The sequence below is a fragment of the Carassius gibelio genome, chromosome A8 (genome assembly GCF_023724105.1).
Source record: "Carassius gibelio isolate Cgi1373 ecotype wild population from Czech Republic chromosome A8, carGib1.2-hapl.c, whole genome shotgun sequence".
In the NCBI taxonomy this organism is placed as follows: Eukaryota; Metazoa; Chordata; class Actinopteri; order Cypriniformes; family Cyprinidae; genus Carassius; species Carassius gibelio.
Window position 1 is genome coordinate 17,273,864 of NC_068378.1, and position 14,404 is coordinate 17,288,267.

At 38.2% G+C, this 14,404-nt stretch overlaps 1 protein-coding gene across 1 annotated transcript; it reads left to right on the forward strand.

Moving 5' to 3' along the window:
- Positions 1 to 1,898: 1,898 nt before the first annotated feature.
- Positions 1,899 to 13,082, forward strand: LOC128018688 (probable G-protein coupled receptor 173). Its single transcript, XM_052604377.1, has 3 exons — positions 1,899 to 2,490; positions 2,979 to 3,040; positions 7,871 to 13,082. Exon 3 carries the CDS (start codon positions 8,104 to 8,106, stop codon positions 9,265 to 9,267), a length of 1,164 nt encoding a protein of 387 aa, XP_052460337.1. The 5' UTR covers positions 1,899 to 2,490; positions 2,979 to 3,040; positions 7,871 to 8,103; the 3' UTR covers positions 9,268 to 13,082.
- Positions 13,083 to 14,404: the final 1,322 nt, after the last annotated feature.

The window sequence follows — 14,404 nt, forward strand, 5'->3', positions numbered from 1 at the left end:
ATTAAAGACTATCCTGTTATTTGCACTAGGCCTTGCATTGAACAGATGAACTGCATTATGGGTGAGGGGTGGATGCTGATGAACACGAAGTGGAGGTTATTTAATTCTAAACCTTTTAAATCATTTCTAGACTATGAAACACATATAAATAAACAGTCTCAATCCCGAACCGGCCTTTGATGTAGAACTCAGGGTGAAGAAATTGATAAGCACGGAAAAGTAAATATTAAGCATTCATTTGTGTTAACAGACAAGAGAGGATTCAGGCATTGTGCTATAATAATAATAATAATAATAATAATAATAATAAATAGATAAATAAATAAATATTATAAAAGTTTATTGAATTCAGAAGTATGTCATGTGACAAAATTCTATTATAAAATGGGTACATTTTTAATAGAAATTGATATTGTAGAAAAAAAGTATTCTTATTATTATAGTATTATTTTAAACTAATTTCTATGTTTGTTATATTAGGCCATATTATTTTAAAATAACACAAAACATTTATTGCATAAGTTTTATTTATTTATGCAGCCATAATGCCTTCACTATAATGGCCCTACCAAAAAAAAAAAAAAAAAAAGTGAACACAAAAAAAAAAATCACTCCACATTGTTATCAATGTCTTTACGGGTATTAATTGCTCCATAAATATAATTGAATGATGCAACATTTCGACCATCAGGTCTTCGTCAGGCACGGAGTGTGCGGAAAATACGTTTATATTTTTTGTCCTGCACCTGAGCCCTGTGTGGAATGGTTGTTACTTTTTTTATACTTTGAGTTACGGTGATAAGATCACTACAGAAGACAAACTATAGAGCAGCGAGCTATCTTTCTGCCCACTAGAGGGTGCTATTGCATACATATTGTCCTTTTTCATTTAGAGTAATTGAGCTTTTTCTACTTGAGGTTAATGCTTAGTGATTTAAGCAACTGTATTCCTAAGATTATTAATAAATATATATATAACATAATTTTAAAAATCATAATAAAAGATGATGATGATCACATACTACCAGATTATACGGCAATGTAAAGGGTAGCCTATATTTAGCCTTGTTCTGTGAGGTAACTGTTAAACTATGTCCAATATATCATCTTAAAAAATATTTATATTAATATTATAAAAATAGTAACAAATACGCTTTTTGTACTTTTATTTCTTTCAGATGACTGATTATGTGTCCATAGGTCGGTTTTCCCTTTGTAGGGTAGGCCATCTGTTCCTGCGGCTTCCAGCGGTTCAGGCAGCTGTTTGGCCAGGCATGAGGACATGCAGCGGATCGCTGTGTCACGCAGAGACAAAACACCTTTTTTCCAGGAAGTTACAGATAGATTAAACACTCACACACCAAGGGCCTACTGAATGAGCTGGCTTACAAGATTCCTCACTTCAATCAAAAATGTGCCAAAGACCCAGAAGCCATGGAGGAGAGACGGGAGTGTTGTAATCACAAACCCTAAGAAAGCCTACAAAAGCCTACAAAAGCCCTTAAATTATAGCCTACATATTGGTACATTAAACATTGGCTATAAGTACTTTAAACGTATAGACTGTAAAGCACAACCAATTTATCATTATTATTATTAAAATAAAAAAATAACAATTACGCAATAGGTAGCCTATTTTTTGGACTTTTAATGAAATGTAGGCTACTTATTGTTGGGCTATGCCCATATCCCATCCTCTTTTAAAAAGGTAAACAAATATGAAAATTTAATTGAAAATTATAAAATGACAGACCTACTAACATCTCTATAGAGGCCTATGCCTTTATTATTATTATATATATATTTTTAGTGCTAATTTTATGTTTTTGAAAACACTCGCCATTTAAAAGTTGTGGTTATCTGTGTGTCTTCAGTGCACCACTGTGGCTATGTTGGAGAGAACAGCGTCAACGAGGCTGCCGAAAAATCCCGAGACTTTTCCGAAGGGATCCGATCCTGAGAAAACCAAGGTAGAGCGCAGAGACGGGAGCCGCTGTTTCCAATTCACCATCGCAGAAGAACCCATTTCATTTCGTTTATTTTTCGTAACCATTCGTAATTTCAGCGATGGCACCGGGATACTGACATTAATGGCGAATTCCCGAGCAAAGAATCGGGTCACTGCCATGTGTGATACATCTTTTTTGCGCCTTACATCAGAGACCTTACCAGGCTTGTGCATTTGAAATATATAGGGCGCTTACATGTACTGTGTACATGTCTCCTCATAGAATGACTACAGTAGACAACGCTGATGCCAATGGATATACAGAGCGATGATGCGTGATAAAGCGGATTTATTCCCGTCGAAGATAAGATGTGTAACGTTATCGGTGTGACGTGGGAGAAAATGTCTTTGGCTCCAGCCAGAAAATGAAGATGGGAAGAAGCGCCTTGTCCTGTAGCCCAGTAGCGAGAGCCAGTCGTTATTTACACATCTAAATCAGCGCAGAAGATAATGATATTGACGCTGTATCTCAGGATTAAACGGTACCACAAAACACATCAGAAATAGAGTATTTGTGCTATTAAACTCTGCTTGATTTAGTCACCGTGTGATGGGAATATACCGCTAAGGCTTGGCCTAGCTTTATGGAAAACCCGAAGACATGACATGCACACGAAAAAAGAGGAAACGATATTTTTTTGTTTTTTAAAACCCGTATGTGTGTAATATTTCAGCTTCTGGCATAATATTGTTTAAACCGTTCAGCAAAATACTTCCCAGTGAAACAGATTTTCTTTCTGTTTTTCAGACTTGACCATCCCCTGTATTAATTAATTAATTAATTGCTATCATTATACTTTTTTATTCTCTGTTGTTCATAAAGGACGTCGAGGTTCATCTTGGATTACAATTTGGATTCATGTGCGATTCCTTGAACGCGGTGTGTCGGGTCGAAAAAAAACGTATTTGCACATTTTTGTGTATGTTTTTGTTTTTTATTTATTTTTATTTTTTATATATTTACAACAAGCTCCCGTTAAGGCCTACCACTGAGACAAGATCCATTGCCTGGAGGAAGATCGAGAATTATAGGTAAGAGCTCCATCACATTATGACTCTCCTATTTGATGTTTATCATATTATCAGGCTACCTATAAAATGGGGGACACGAGTGCTCGAGTATTTAAATAATAAACAACAAAAAAATTAAAATAAAATGACTCTCGTCATGACGCATACTATGTAGGCTACTGAAGTGAAATGCAGGCCTGTTTTATGCATTTATTTCATTGTCCCTCATGCAAATGCGCGCGCGCGCGGAACAAGACACACACAGAGAGAGAAAGAGTGAGAGAGAGGAAGAGACGCCGTAGTTCTTCATAATATACAATGATAACCATGCAGGTCACAATGCTCAGCACTTCCAAGAAGACGTGTCTTGGGACTGTAGGCTATATGTGCGCTGACAGTGTCCATACGGGTCATTTGCGTTTTTGCGTATTGGCTGTGCGGGTCACGTCATTAGTTCTAGGTGATTCATTATTTTTATGTTCTTTCATGTGTTTGAAGGAAAACAATCGACAACGCACGCGCTGTAAAAGAGGCTCCAGTTCAATAAACGATTCATGTATATTGTAGCGCATCGCCAAGCGCACCGATAGCCCACATGAAGATGATGGAGATACGCAGAAAACGTTTTTATAAGAGTTAAGCATGAACGACGGGATCTCTCTTTGTCGTATTAAAACGATATGTGGGAGAGTCGAAATGATTCCGGCTCGTTTGGTTGGTGAATTCCGCGTCGCCTCCTCCCACCGAGACCACGGTAACGATATTCACTGCTGTTGCTATCCAGCCTTCTACCTCCAACCAACTCCCTTTACATCTGACTCCTCCCAACGACATCGAAGGCCTTCTCACTTTTACTGCGAGATAAGAGCACACCAAACCTCTGGAGGGAAATATCATAGACTCTTATTCTATAAATAATAGAACATAATGATAACCCAAGGGTTGACAACTGTAATAAATGTAATAGAGCTAAAGGCTTTCCTTGAGGAAAATTTTCCGAAGTCTGTGAAAAATATTCCTTTTTATTGAATATTTGTCTGACAAAAAGTCTATTTGGATTTTAAATCTTGTAATTATAAAATATTACTCAACCATTATGTAAAACACCCTTAGGATGACTGTACACTTGGGGCAAAATGTATCACAATTGAATAATTTTCAGCATGTCATTACCTCTTTCTTTACTCTTATGATTTTGTTTATATACAGTGACAGGTAGCTTACAATATTGGTACAGGTAGGCCTATATAAAGATATATAAAGATTTAGGCCTCACTAAATCTTTGTGATTTGGGGACATTTACACATCTATCTTAAATGTATTCATTCGCTGAGATTTGCACTTTCTTTCACAGGGAACCTGTACAATAATTTGAGAAGTAATATGCCTAAAAATATATGTGACAATAGCAATAAATATGTAACATTCTTAAAAAAATATATATATACTTTTTGGCATTGCACATAATAAACTTATGGGCTAGAGTAATGGCAATAAATGGGTGTTAAAGCAAGTATTGTGTTGCTATATACTGAGAAAACAAAATTAAAAGGGCCTTAATTTTAGTAGTACCATTCCACACAATAATGGATATTTAAATTCATTAGATTATATGATGGCCAGCAGACAAGTTATCAAAATATATAGCTTACATTCCCCACTCAGTATCTGAGAGACTGTTTATCAAAGGGCCTATCAAAGAATTGAGGAGAAAAGGAGGGTACATTCTTCTTTAATGAGCAAATTAAACTTTCAGCTTCCCTCTTTGGAATGTGAACATGTCTATTTTCTCTAGAGCTGAGAAAATAGAGATAGGTGAACACTCACTTATGTAGGAAACAGCTAACAGTACCAGCTCTGACACATCCAAATAAGCCACATTCTTGTTTAGCCCTTTACTTCAAAGAACAAAACACGAGTGCATTAGCATTTACTGTGGGAAATGCAAATCATCATCTTTGGACCGTAAAGATGTAAACACTCCCCCCATACCAGGTCACTTAACCACCTTTTATTTCAAGTGAAAAATGGGACATAAGCACTTGCAAAACAGTTGTTCAGGCATCATATTCCTTTTTCTTTGCATAAAGGTAAGGTTCAGTGACACGCATGTAATAAGTTACATGGCTTAATATTCATCATATTTAAAATTACATTGTCATCATTAGACTGTTTCTACCTAAATGTTGCTACAATTGAAAACATCTTCAGAACAATAACAATGCTTAGACTACCTTTCTGAATCTGAATCACAGTGAAACTGCCAGGTCAATTAACGCCTGTAACTGACGTAAAGTGGTGCAATTTGTAAACTGGTTACAACGGGTTGTCATGATAAGGTTGTGACAATTTATCTTCTCTGTGACAGAAACATTCACTTCAATCTCTGTTCTGGCTGATTATTCCTCATGAGTGACACTTTCCATCTCAGCTCACCTCAGCGCATACAATTCTGAGTTGCATTCAGGCTTACAAAGACACATACACCGCACAAGGCAGAAGGACCCTGTAGCCTAGCAACAAGCAGCTGTAATTGCTGTGACACAAGTGAATTAGTGTTTCTGCTCTAAAACAATGGGTCGGCGCAGTTCTATCTCCTGTTGGACTAAGGTACTCAGTGGTTTTGTCATCAGCTGGCACCTAAGTTTAGCTTTCTCTCTACCAGAGGCTGTTAGTCGGTGAGAGTTAGCACAAATGGCTCTTTAAATGCTGCCAATAGCACCACAGCAGGTGGAGGTATACACCTGAATTCATGGATCAATGCTCTTTCACACTGAGAGAGGGGGATAATGCTAGCTTGGCTGTTCTACGCCCCAGCAGGGGATGTATTTGTTTGGCAGGGGTATATGCCCTCATCTAAATACCATCAACTGGGCCGGAGTCTGCTCTTTCGGCATGTGGGTGCAAATGAGAAAGTCTGGGTTAGGTGGAACTTCCAGAAACATTAGAGGAAAGTGGGCCCAAATTATTCATGCTGTATCTATATAGTTAGTTCTAGATTTCACTATCACTATATATATATATGCTAAAGCATTGTCTTGAAGCTCCATTGCCGCCTGCAAATGCAGATTAACAAAGATTTCCAGTCCCGCTAACACATTTTTATTGCCCCCAGCTCCCCACACCCTTTGCCCCCGCATCCCCGGTCCACATGCCTATACTCTACACATAAAAAGTGATCTGCTGTAGCCTAGCAACAATGAGGTAATTACCATGAAAGACTAGTTGCTGGCATGCCATGTAGCATGTGTTGGAAACAGCTGATCTGCTCGGCACTAAGGGGGAAGCAGAAGATGTTCCTCAGCATGTTACAGCAGATGCTTACCGGAGCCCTGATAATCACATTCAGCAAACTATTGATTGATCAGTTTACTGATGGCGGAAACAAAATACCTTCTTTGGCGTAAAGTGCTCTTTTTTCCCATTCTTTCTGTAGCTCTTTTCTAGTATTTTACATTTGGTGAAAGCACTCATAGTTAGGAAAAAGATGAAATTTATTGTTTAAAGAATTGTTTTGTGTGCATTACTTTAGAGATAACTTTTTAATTGATGTAACATGCTCCGTTTGATGTATTATTATTTAAGAATGGAAACATGAAGATTAGATTTCTTTGATTTTCATTTATCATTGATATTTAATATTATTTAAAAAAGTGAATGCATGTGCAATTAGTTAGAGATGTAAATTAATTAACGTAACAGAATGATTATTTATGAAACATAAACTGTAGCTATTGCCTAACAGGTATTACAACACGTGTCTTAAGAAATCACATCTGTTTCAGTATGTTTACATGGAAAGTTAAGAATCACGCTGCAGCAGATTTTTGCATATCCGAGGCGCATTCTTTATCATTTTGACACAATGTGAAACCAAATCAGTATGCAAACGCTCTTTAGTAGCGTACGCAGATTGTGCACACCGCTGTGCAACACAACCACATTATCTATGTCAAATTTGGACTTTCCGTTGAATCAATTTTTTTTTCTGTTTTAAACATGGGCTACAGATTAGTCTAGTGACTGTTGCACTGTCTTGCTTCGGTTTCAGCGTCTCACGCAAGTTCGGGATGTTGTGTTGAAATTCTGCGTTATTTTCCATTCCGCTTTTTGCGTTCACAACCCATTATTATTTATTTTTGCCTGGAATGCAGGCCTTTAAAGTGCTTGTAAACATACTGACAGTCCAGTGAACAGCAATAAATCAGCTATTTATTAATAAATTGCTATTTGTCTCATCTTTTACTTTGGGGATAATAGCATTAATGTAGTTTGAAATCTAAACATTTCTGGTACAAATAACATAATTTTAACGTGATTAATAGGTTTTTCTGGATTTTTTTATTTTCCAGTTTTTTCATATACATTTGACCAATGGTGTGTTTCCACACATTGTAAATAAAACCACATTATCCTTATTGATTGTTATGCTTTTTAAAGTGTTATTTGCAGTTTTTGCCTAATTACAGTAGATTAGATTCAACTTTATTGTCATTGCACATGTAAGGTACAAGGCAATAAATTGCCATAGTTCTAGAGTTACTGTTTTTATTCAGCACCAGTAGTATGCTGTTGTATTTGTGTGGTCTCCTCAGCACTCCAAGAGCTACATATATTTTTATTTGCAAGAAAAAAAAATACTTAAAATATATTGTAGTGGTATTGAGAAAAATCTCTCTCCTTCCAGCATCAATAATACTCTCACACTTCTTGACCTAAAAATCTTTCTCTTAGGAAATACCAAAATGCTATACCTTTGCCAAAAGTCCGTAGTGTCTGTGGCCTTTAAAGACCAGCATTTGTTTGTGTGAGAAAACAAGAGTTACAAATGTTTTGTTTTTTGTCCATAGGTGTGGAGGCCAGAAGAGGTGGCACATTTGAAGGGGACGCTCCAAAGAGAACTGGACAAAAATGGGGCAATGCAGATCAAGCTTCTCTCCTTCCATTTGAGACACCAACGAAAGGCAACCACGAGGACGGACGACAGCTCAGCCGGAGGAGGCGGAGGTGGAGGAGGGAGTGGAGGAAGCGGGTGTAAAGGGGGCGTTGAAGGAGGAGGTGTGCGATTTGAGCAGAAAAAGGTATGGCCAACGGAAATGCAAGCAGCGACGGGCTTGGGAACCCCCTGGCGGCCGTGGTGTCCACTACAGGTGGCATGATGGGTGGAGCACCTTCTTCAGCCGTGTCTACCTATGTGAAACTTGTCCTTCTGGGGTTGATCATCTGCATCAGCCTTGTGGGCAACTTAGTGGTATCCCTGCTGGTGTTAAGGGACAGAGCCCTACATAAGGCACCCTACTACTTTCTTCTGGACCTCTGCCTCGCCGACACCATCCGCTCTGCGGTCTGCTTTCCCTTTGTCCTGGTGTCTATCAAGAACGGCTCGGCCTGGACTTACAATGTGCTCAGCTGCAAGGTGGTGGCCTTTATGGCCGTCCTTTTTTGCTTCCATGCTGCCTTCATGCTGTTCTGCATTAGTGTCACACGCTACATGGCCATCGCCCACCACCGCTTCTACTCCAAGCGAATGACCTTCTGGACCTGTGTGGCAGTGGTATGTATGGTCTGGACGCTGTCAGTCGCCATGGCGTTCCCACCCGTCTTTGACGTTGGCACCTACAAGTTTATCCGCGAGGAAGACCAGTGCATCTTTGAACATCGCTACTTCAAGGCTAATGACACTCTAGGCTTCATGCTGATGCTGGCCGTGCTAATCCTGGCTACACACGTGGTCTACATGAAGCTCCTGCTGTTTGAATACAAGCACCGAAAGATGAAGCCGGTCCAGATGGTTCCAGCCATCAGCCAAAACTGGACATTTCATGGACCTGGAGCCACAGGACAGGCGGCTGCAAACTGGATAGCAGGGTTCGGCCGTGGCCCAATGCCTCCCACTTTACTGGGCATTAGGCAGAACTTGCACAACCAGAACAGACGCCTGTTAGGCATGGAGGAGTTTAAGGCAGAGAAGCAGCTTGGCAGGATGTTCTATGTCATCACCTTGTTTTTTCTGGTGCTCTGGTCCCCGTACATTGTGGCCTGTTACTGGCGGGTCTTTGTGAAGGCGTGCACCATCCCACACCGGTATCTTTCCACCACCGTGTGGATGAGTTTCGCCCAAGCGGGCGTGAACCCCATCATCTGCTTTTTCCTCAACAAGGACCTGAAAAAGGGCCTTCTGGCCCACCTGCCTCCCTGCTGTAGAACTCCACCTCAACTACCCCGTGAGCCTTACTGTGTCATGTGAAGATGAGTGTTTATTCATAATGTTTTTTTTTCTCTTTCTCTCTTCTGGATGGTCAGAGATTTGACAGCCAGGGGGAGGGAAAAAGAAGTCTTTAAAGATGGAGACGTGGATGAACTTTAAGAGCTGTTGTGGCCTTTGATTCAGTATTAAGATGCTTTAAAAGGGTGGATGTCACGGAATAAGCATCTACTGTCACTTTAATGATTTTAAGGGGGAGATAGGCTCTACTCTAATGTGTGGTTTGGTAAATCAATTCTGAACAGGTTCGAGGAACCGTATGTTTTGCATTAGGGTGGTACAAATCAACCAAACTGGTCTATTTTATGGTGAATGTATGAAGGCTATATCAAATGGCTTCTCATGATCGATCTCAGCAAACATTACCATTTGATTTGGCTCAAAATCTGTATCCCTTTACCAGGATCCTGAGGGCCTTGAATTAAAGATTTACAAAAATATTGTTCATGCCTTGTGAACAGCTGCGCTCCTGGCAGAATAATTGATATTATTTGAACTACTGATTCATAAATGCTCCACGTGCATGTGTTTTACCTTAACTTTAAGGCAAAAACTTGAGATTAAACTACTTTTAAGAACGAGTGCCAAGCATAAGCCTCTAGGACTGAATGAGGCTGACAAAAAAAAAAGAAAAGAAAAAAAAGAGAGGGAGTTCCTAATATTTATGCTAATTGGTTGCTAATGCTAATCCTTCCTGTGTCTCCATCAGGCAGGAATTAAGATGCTCATAAAACAGTGTGTATACAAAAGCAACTTCCAGAACAAATAATGTTTTTCCTCCCAAGTTGATTCAAAGGGATTGTATATGAAAGGAGCTGGATGAAAATATGAATCTTTGTGAAATATGGCCTATTCAGGTTTGTAGGTGCTCTTTCCCTGAGTAACATTTTCAATGAAATGTATTGTTTTTTATTCGTCTCTTTATCTCTTTCAACTCTGTTTACTCATTAATTTTTAAAATATTTTCTAGCATTGCACAAAATAACTCGTGCCCTTATCATTTCCATTACAGGTCTGAATATATGACTAGTCTTACAATATTCAGACCAAGAAAAAGTGAAGTCTTTTACTGTAAGTGGTCTCATTTTGTGAAGCGACAGTTCAGGATTGAGAGAAAATACTGATCTGTTAATAGTGTACTACGGTTAAACCAACAGATCATTTATCCTTCCAATCGATTGCACAGAAAGTGCTGTAGAGGAGAAGTTACTTAGTCTTTTGCGTCTTGAATTACTTAAATGAAAGTTTACTAGCTTATTGGATCTCGACCAAATCAAAATGTTTTTAATATGGATTTTCATACATGTATCTTGGACGTTAATTAATTTAGCCTTTACATTTTCAATCATATGTCAGTGAAAGTTGGTTGCAATCGAGGTATTTTAGTCTACTTGTGTTACATACTAACACATGTTGTTGGATTCCTGAAAAGAAGAAGTTGGTCAGGTAGTAAGGAGGAACCTTAAGTTAAAAGTTTGTGCTGGACTGATTCGGCCTCATGTTTAGCCGAATTATTATTTTTTAATCTAATTTTAATCTTGTAATAAAAATATGAATGTGTTTGAGATAAGGAAAAAAAAAACATGTAAGCTGGTAATGGAATGTTAAGATTTATTCTTTCAAGTATTCCATTTCATTAGGAGCTAACAAGTGGGTGAACTAAATTCCGGAATCCGTTTGATGTCGAATTAATTTCCATTAATATTTTGCACACAACTCAAGAAATCATTGATCAGCCACATGATTTCTCTGGAATATTTTGACTTGAATCAGAATGCTGACCAATGCAGACAGGACAGATTGTAATATTTCTTTGAATGTTCAATGAGATCTCTCTGTAGGGTAGGCATGGAATTGGTCGGAGTGATCAGACTTTCTTTTTCTAAAACCTGTCTTTGCTAGAACAGAAAAACAGCAGAAGAACACCTATGATGAACAGAAGAAGAAGAATAGTTCTTTCTGTTATCTGCATTTTATGCCTTACTCCATTACCAAGGTTTAATGTTACCAATGCAAGAATGATCTGAAAGCTGTATGCATATATAGACAACAATAAATCTCACAAAAACATATGCTGGGGAAAACACAACACTGTGTATTTGTGGATCATCAGAGGACACATCTTGCTGCCCATCACAAACCTAAGGGTTGTGGGTAAGAAGACAGCTGCTTCGGCTGTGTTATTGAATTTGTGAACTGAGACACGCGGGAGTGTACAATTTTGCTCAGTTCTCTGGAGAGACTTGAATTTGCGAAAAAGTAAAAAAGAATCACAAAGAGACGCTGATTTTCCGTGGAATTAAAAGGAACTTCTTGGATTCTTAAGGATTTCTTTGAGACTTTTTTTCTTCTTCTTGTCTTTGGGTTGGGATCGGGGTGGGGGACAGTATGTGAATGACCGTTTGGGCTATTGTTGTATTCACCTGTGAATAGGAAATCGCTTGGGTCGGTGTTGGGTGAAAAGGATGTGATTTTGTAACGAGCAAAAATGCCTGGTAGAACATTTTTAGTTGCTTCAGGCATCTTATCTTTTGTAAAATAACTGTGAACCTCTGTGTAATTTCATGTGTATTATATGGACAACGCACTAACTTCAAGTGGGGGGTGGAGAGAGGGGTGGGGTTATGGCCCTTGGTCATCATCATTTTACCACGCATGTGTGTGTGAGTGTTTACGCTGAGTATGAGTGTGTGGACAGAACTGGGTACTCATGAGGAACAAAGCAAAGGCGAAAGGTCAGACATACAGCGTCTGATATCAACCACTCCTGTAGCTGATCCACTAAAACTTCACATTTTCAATGTGACAACACAACTGTAAAGATTATGAAGAGCTGAGCCTTAAATAAAACATAATGTTGATTCAAATCAACAGGGAATATGGATCATAACCAACACTCAAAAAGGAATACTTTCTTTGTTTCTGTTACCACATTTTGACACCTACATTAAAACAGACAATGTTTGGCTGTTACAGTGATTGTTAAATATAAATGAATCATTTTTGTTTAAAAAAAATAAATTAATTAGAAATATGTGGCTAATGAATGTTGATATTCAAGTTTCTCCTTGGATTTTAAACACCAGTCGACTATTTAGTTTAATCAGTACATTTTTTATATCTGCAATTCTATAACACTACAGCAAAACTTTTGTGCACAAAGAATTGCATACTTTTAGTTAAACAAATAAAATTGCATAAAGAAAGAACCCCAAATGTATTAAGGTAAATCTATGACATCCATTTTCAAAAAATGAGTTTGAGTTTAATTATTCAAAACAATGCACCTAATTTAGCAGGCAAAAACATATAATTTTTTTCAGTGTATGGAAAGATGTATTAATACCTGTGTCTTAATTTTTTGCCTTTTATAGTAAATATCAATTGTGCCTGATTTGATCATAAAGTCATATGTCTGTTTAATCTCTAGTAATTGCCAAATTATAATATATGAACATGAATGAGTGTGAGATTTTATCATGTCATCTCACTGAAATGCTGAAAGAATGAAAAAAAAAATCCTATAGAACAGCCTTAGGATATAAAAAGCCACTCATTCAGCTAACTATTACAAGAGCAGTAGACAGCAACTATCCATCATGTAATGAAATAAATGGGAGTGAAATTTTAGTTGAGCAACTCGGGAGTCGTTTATTTGTGAATGCATGATGAATGAAGGGGCTAAAGGAAAAACTGCGGGAGGGGGGACGTGAGTCAGCTTTCAGATATCTTGATCTGTAAATCAACAGGAGGTTTTTTTTTTCTCAACATGACAATAAAAGTTTACTTTTGTTGCATTTTTGACTAATGTTGTGTGACCTTTACTCAGTGCAGTAAGAAACTATCCTGCCCTTTCACTGACACCTCAGGTTCACACGCTTGGATTATGAGTTGACCTTTGACCTTAATCTGCCCGATATCTATGGTTCATGGTCCACAATGTAGACGGACCAGAGTAAGTCAGTAAAACTAAACTGAATGGACATTTCTCAATTTAGATAAACTTCACATCAGATTTTCAAGTGAAAACAAATATGTTCATTCAGATCCTCACACTGTTCCTCTGATATTTCCAATTACAGAATATTTGCATGAGGATCTAATAACATCATATTGTAGCAGGCTGACGTCTCGGTAATATTGTAATCTAAAGTTGACAGAGAGGTTCCACAAGAGTTCAACTGTGCAGTGATGAGCAGCATGCGGTGGATGAACATTGGTCCACTCGGCGTGAGATTGGCCACGGTTAGATGCTCAGACCATATGTGTGAGGTCAACTGATTAATGTTTGCCAGTCTGCACTTAGTGAGGTTTGATCCACAGCAAATCCAATAAAGACAACCACTCGATCGCAGACTCATGGTAGACTTAAAGAGGAGAATATCATAGTTTATTTAGGTTCTACAGAGGAGAAGATAAGTGGGAAAAGAGGTATGGATATATACGTGAACAGAATGATAGCAGGAAGGAAGACTTAAACAACAGAGAGAGAGGCAGCGACAAGAAAAAGTGCTGGCCTGGAGGAATCTCGCCTCCTCATGGGAGGTTAAAACTGAGCTGACTGTCTCTCTCTGGCCCAAGCTGGGGATTCGGGCCACAGATCAAGCGAGGCCAGATGACTCTATCTGTAAGGTTCTACTGCAGCATTTCCCATATTCACTAGAACTTTAAAAGAAAATTGAAGTACAATCTTTTCTGATCCATATTTCTAATAAAAACTGTTTCTAATAAGAACCTTCACATGGTTATCTGTATAATTATCACAACCTTTAGACCTTCTGATGATTTTTGTTGTGTGTAACTCCCTTGTTGCCATTTCATCTGTAAAAATGTGGTTTACGGTAAACCAAAGGCGTTATGAATACAATAGCACCATCTGGTGGCAAATCTAGACATTTACATATACCGGTAAACAACATTCTTGAAGAGAGACTACATATTACTCCACAGTCCATACACTATCAAATGTAAAATTGTATTTGCTTAAAGGGTTACTTCACCCCAAATTTAACATTTTGTCAGTAATCACTTACACCCATGTCGTTCCAAACCCGTAAAAGCTTTGTTAGTCTTCGAAACACAATTTAAGGTATTTTGGATGAAAACCGGGAGGCTTGTG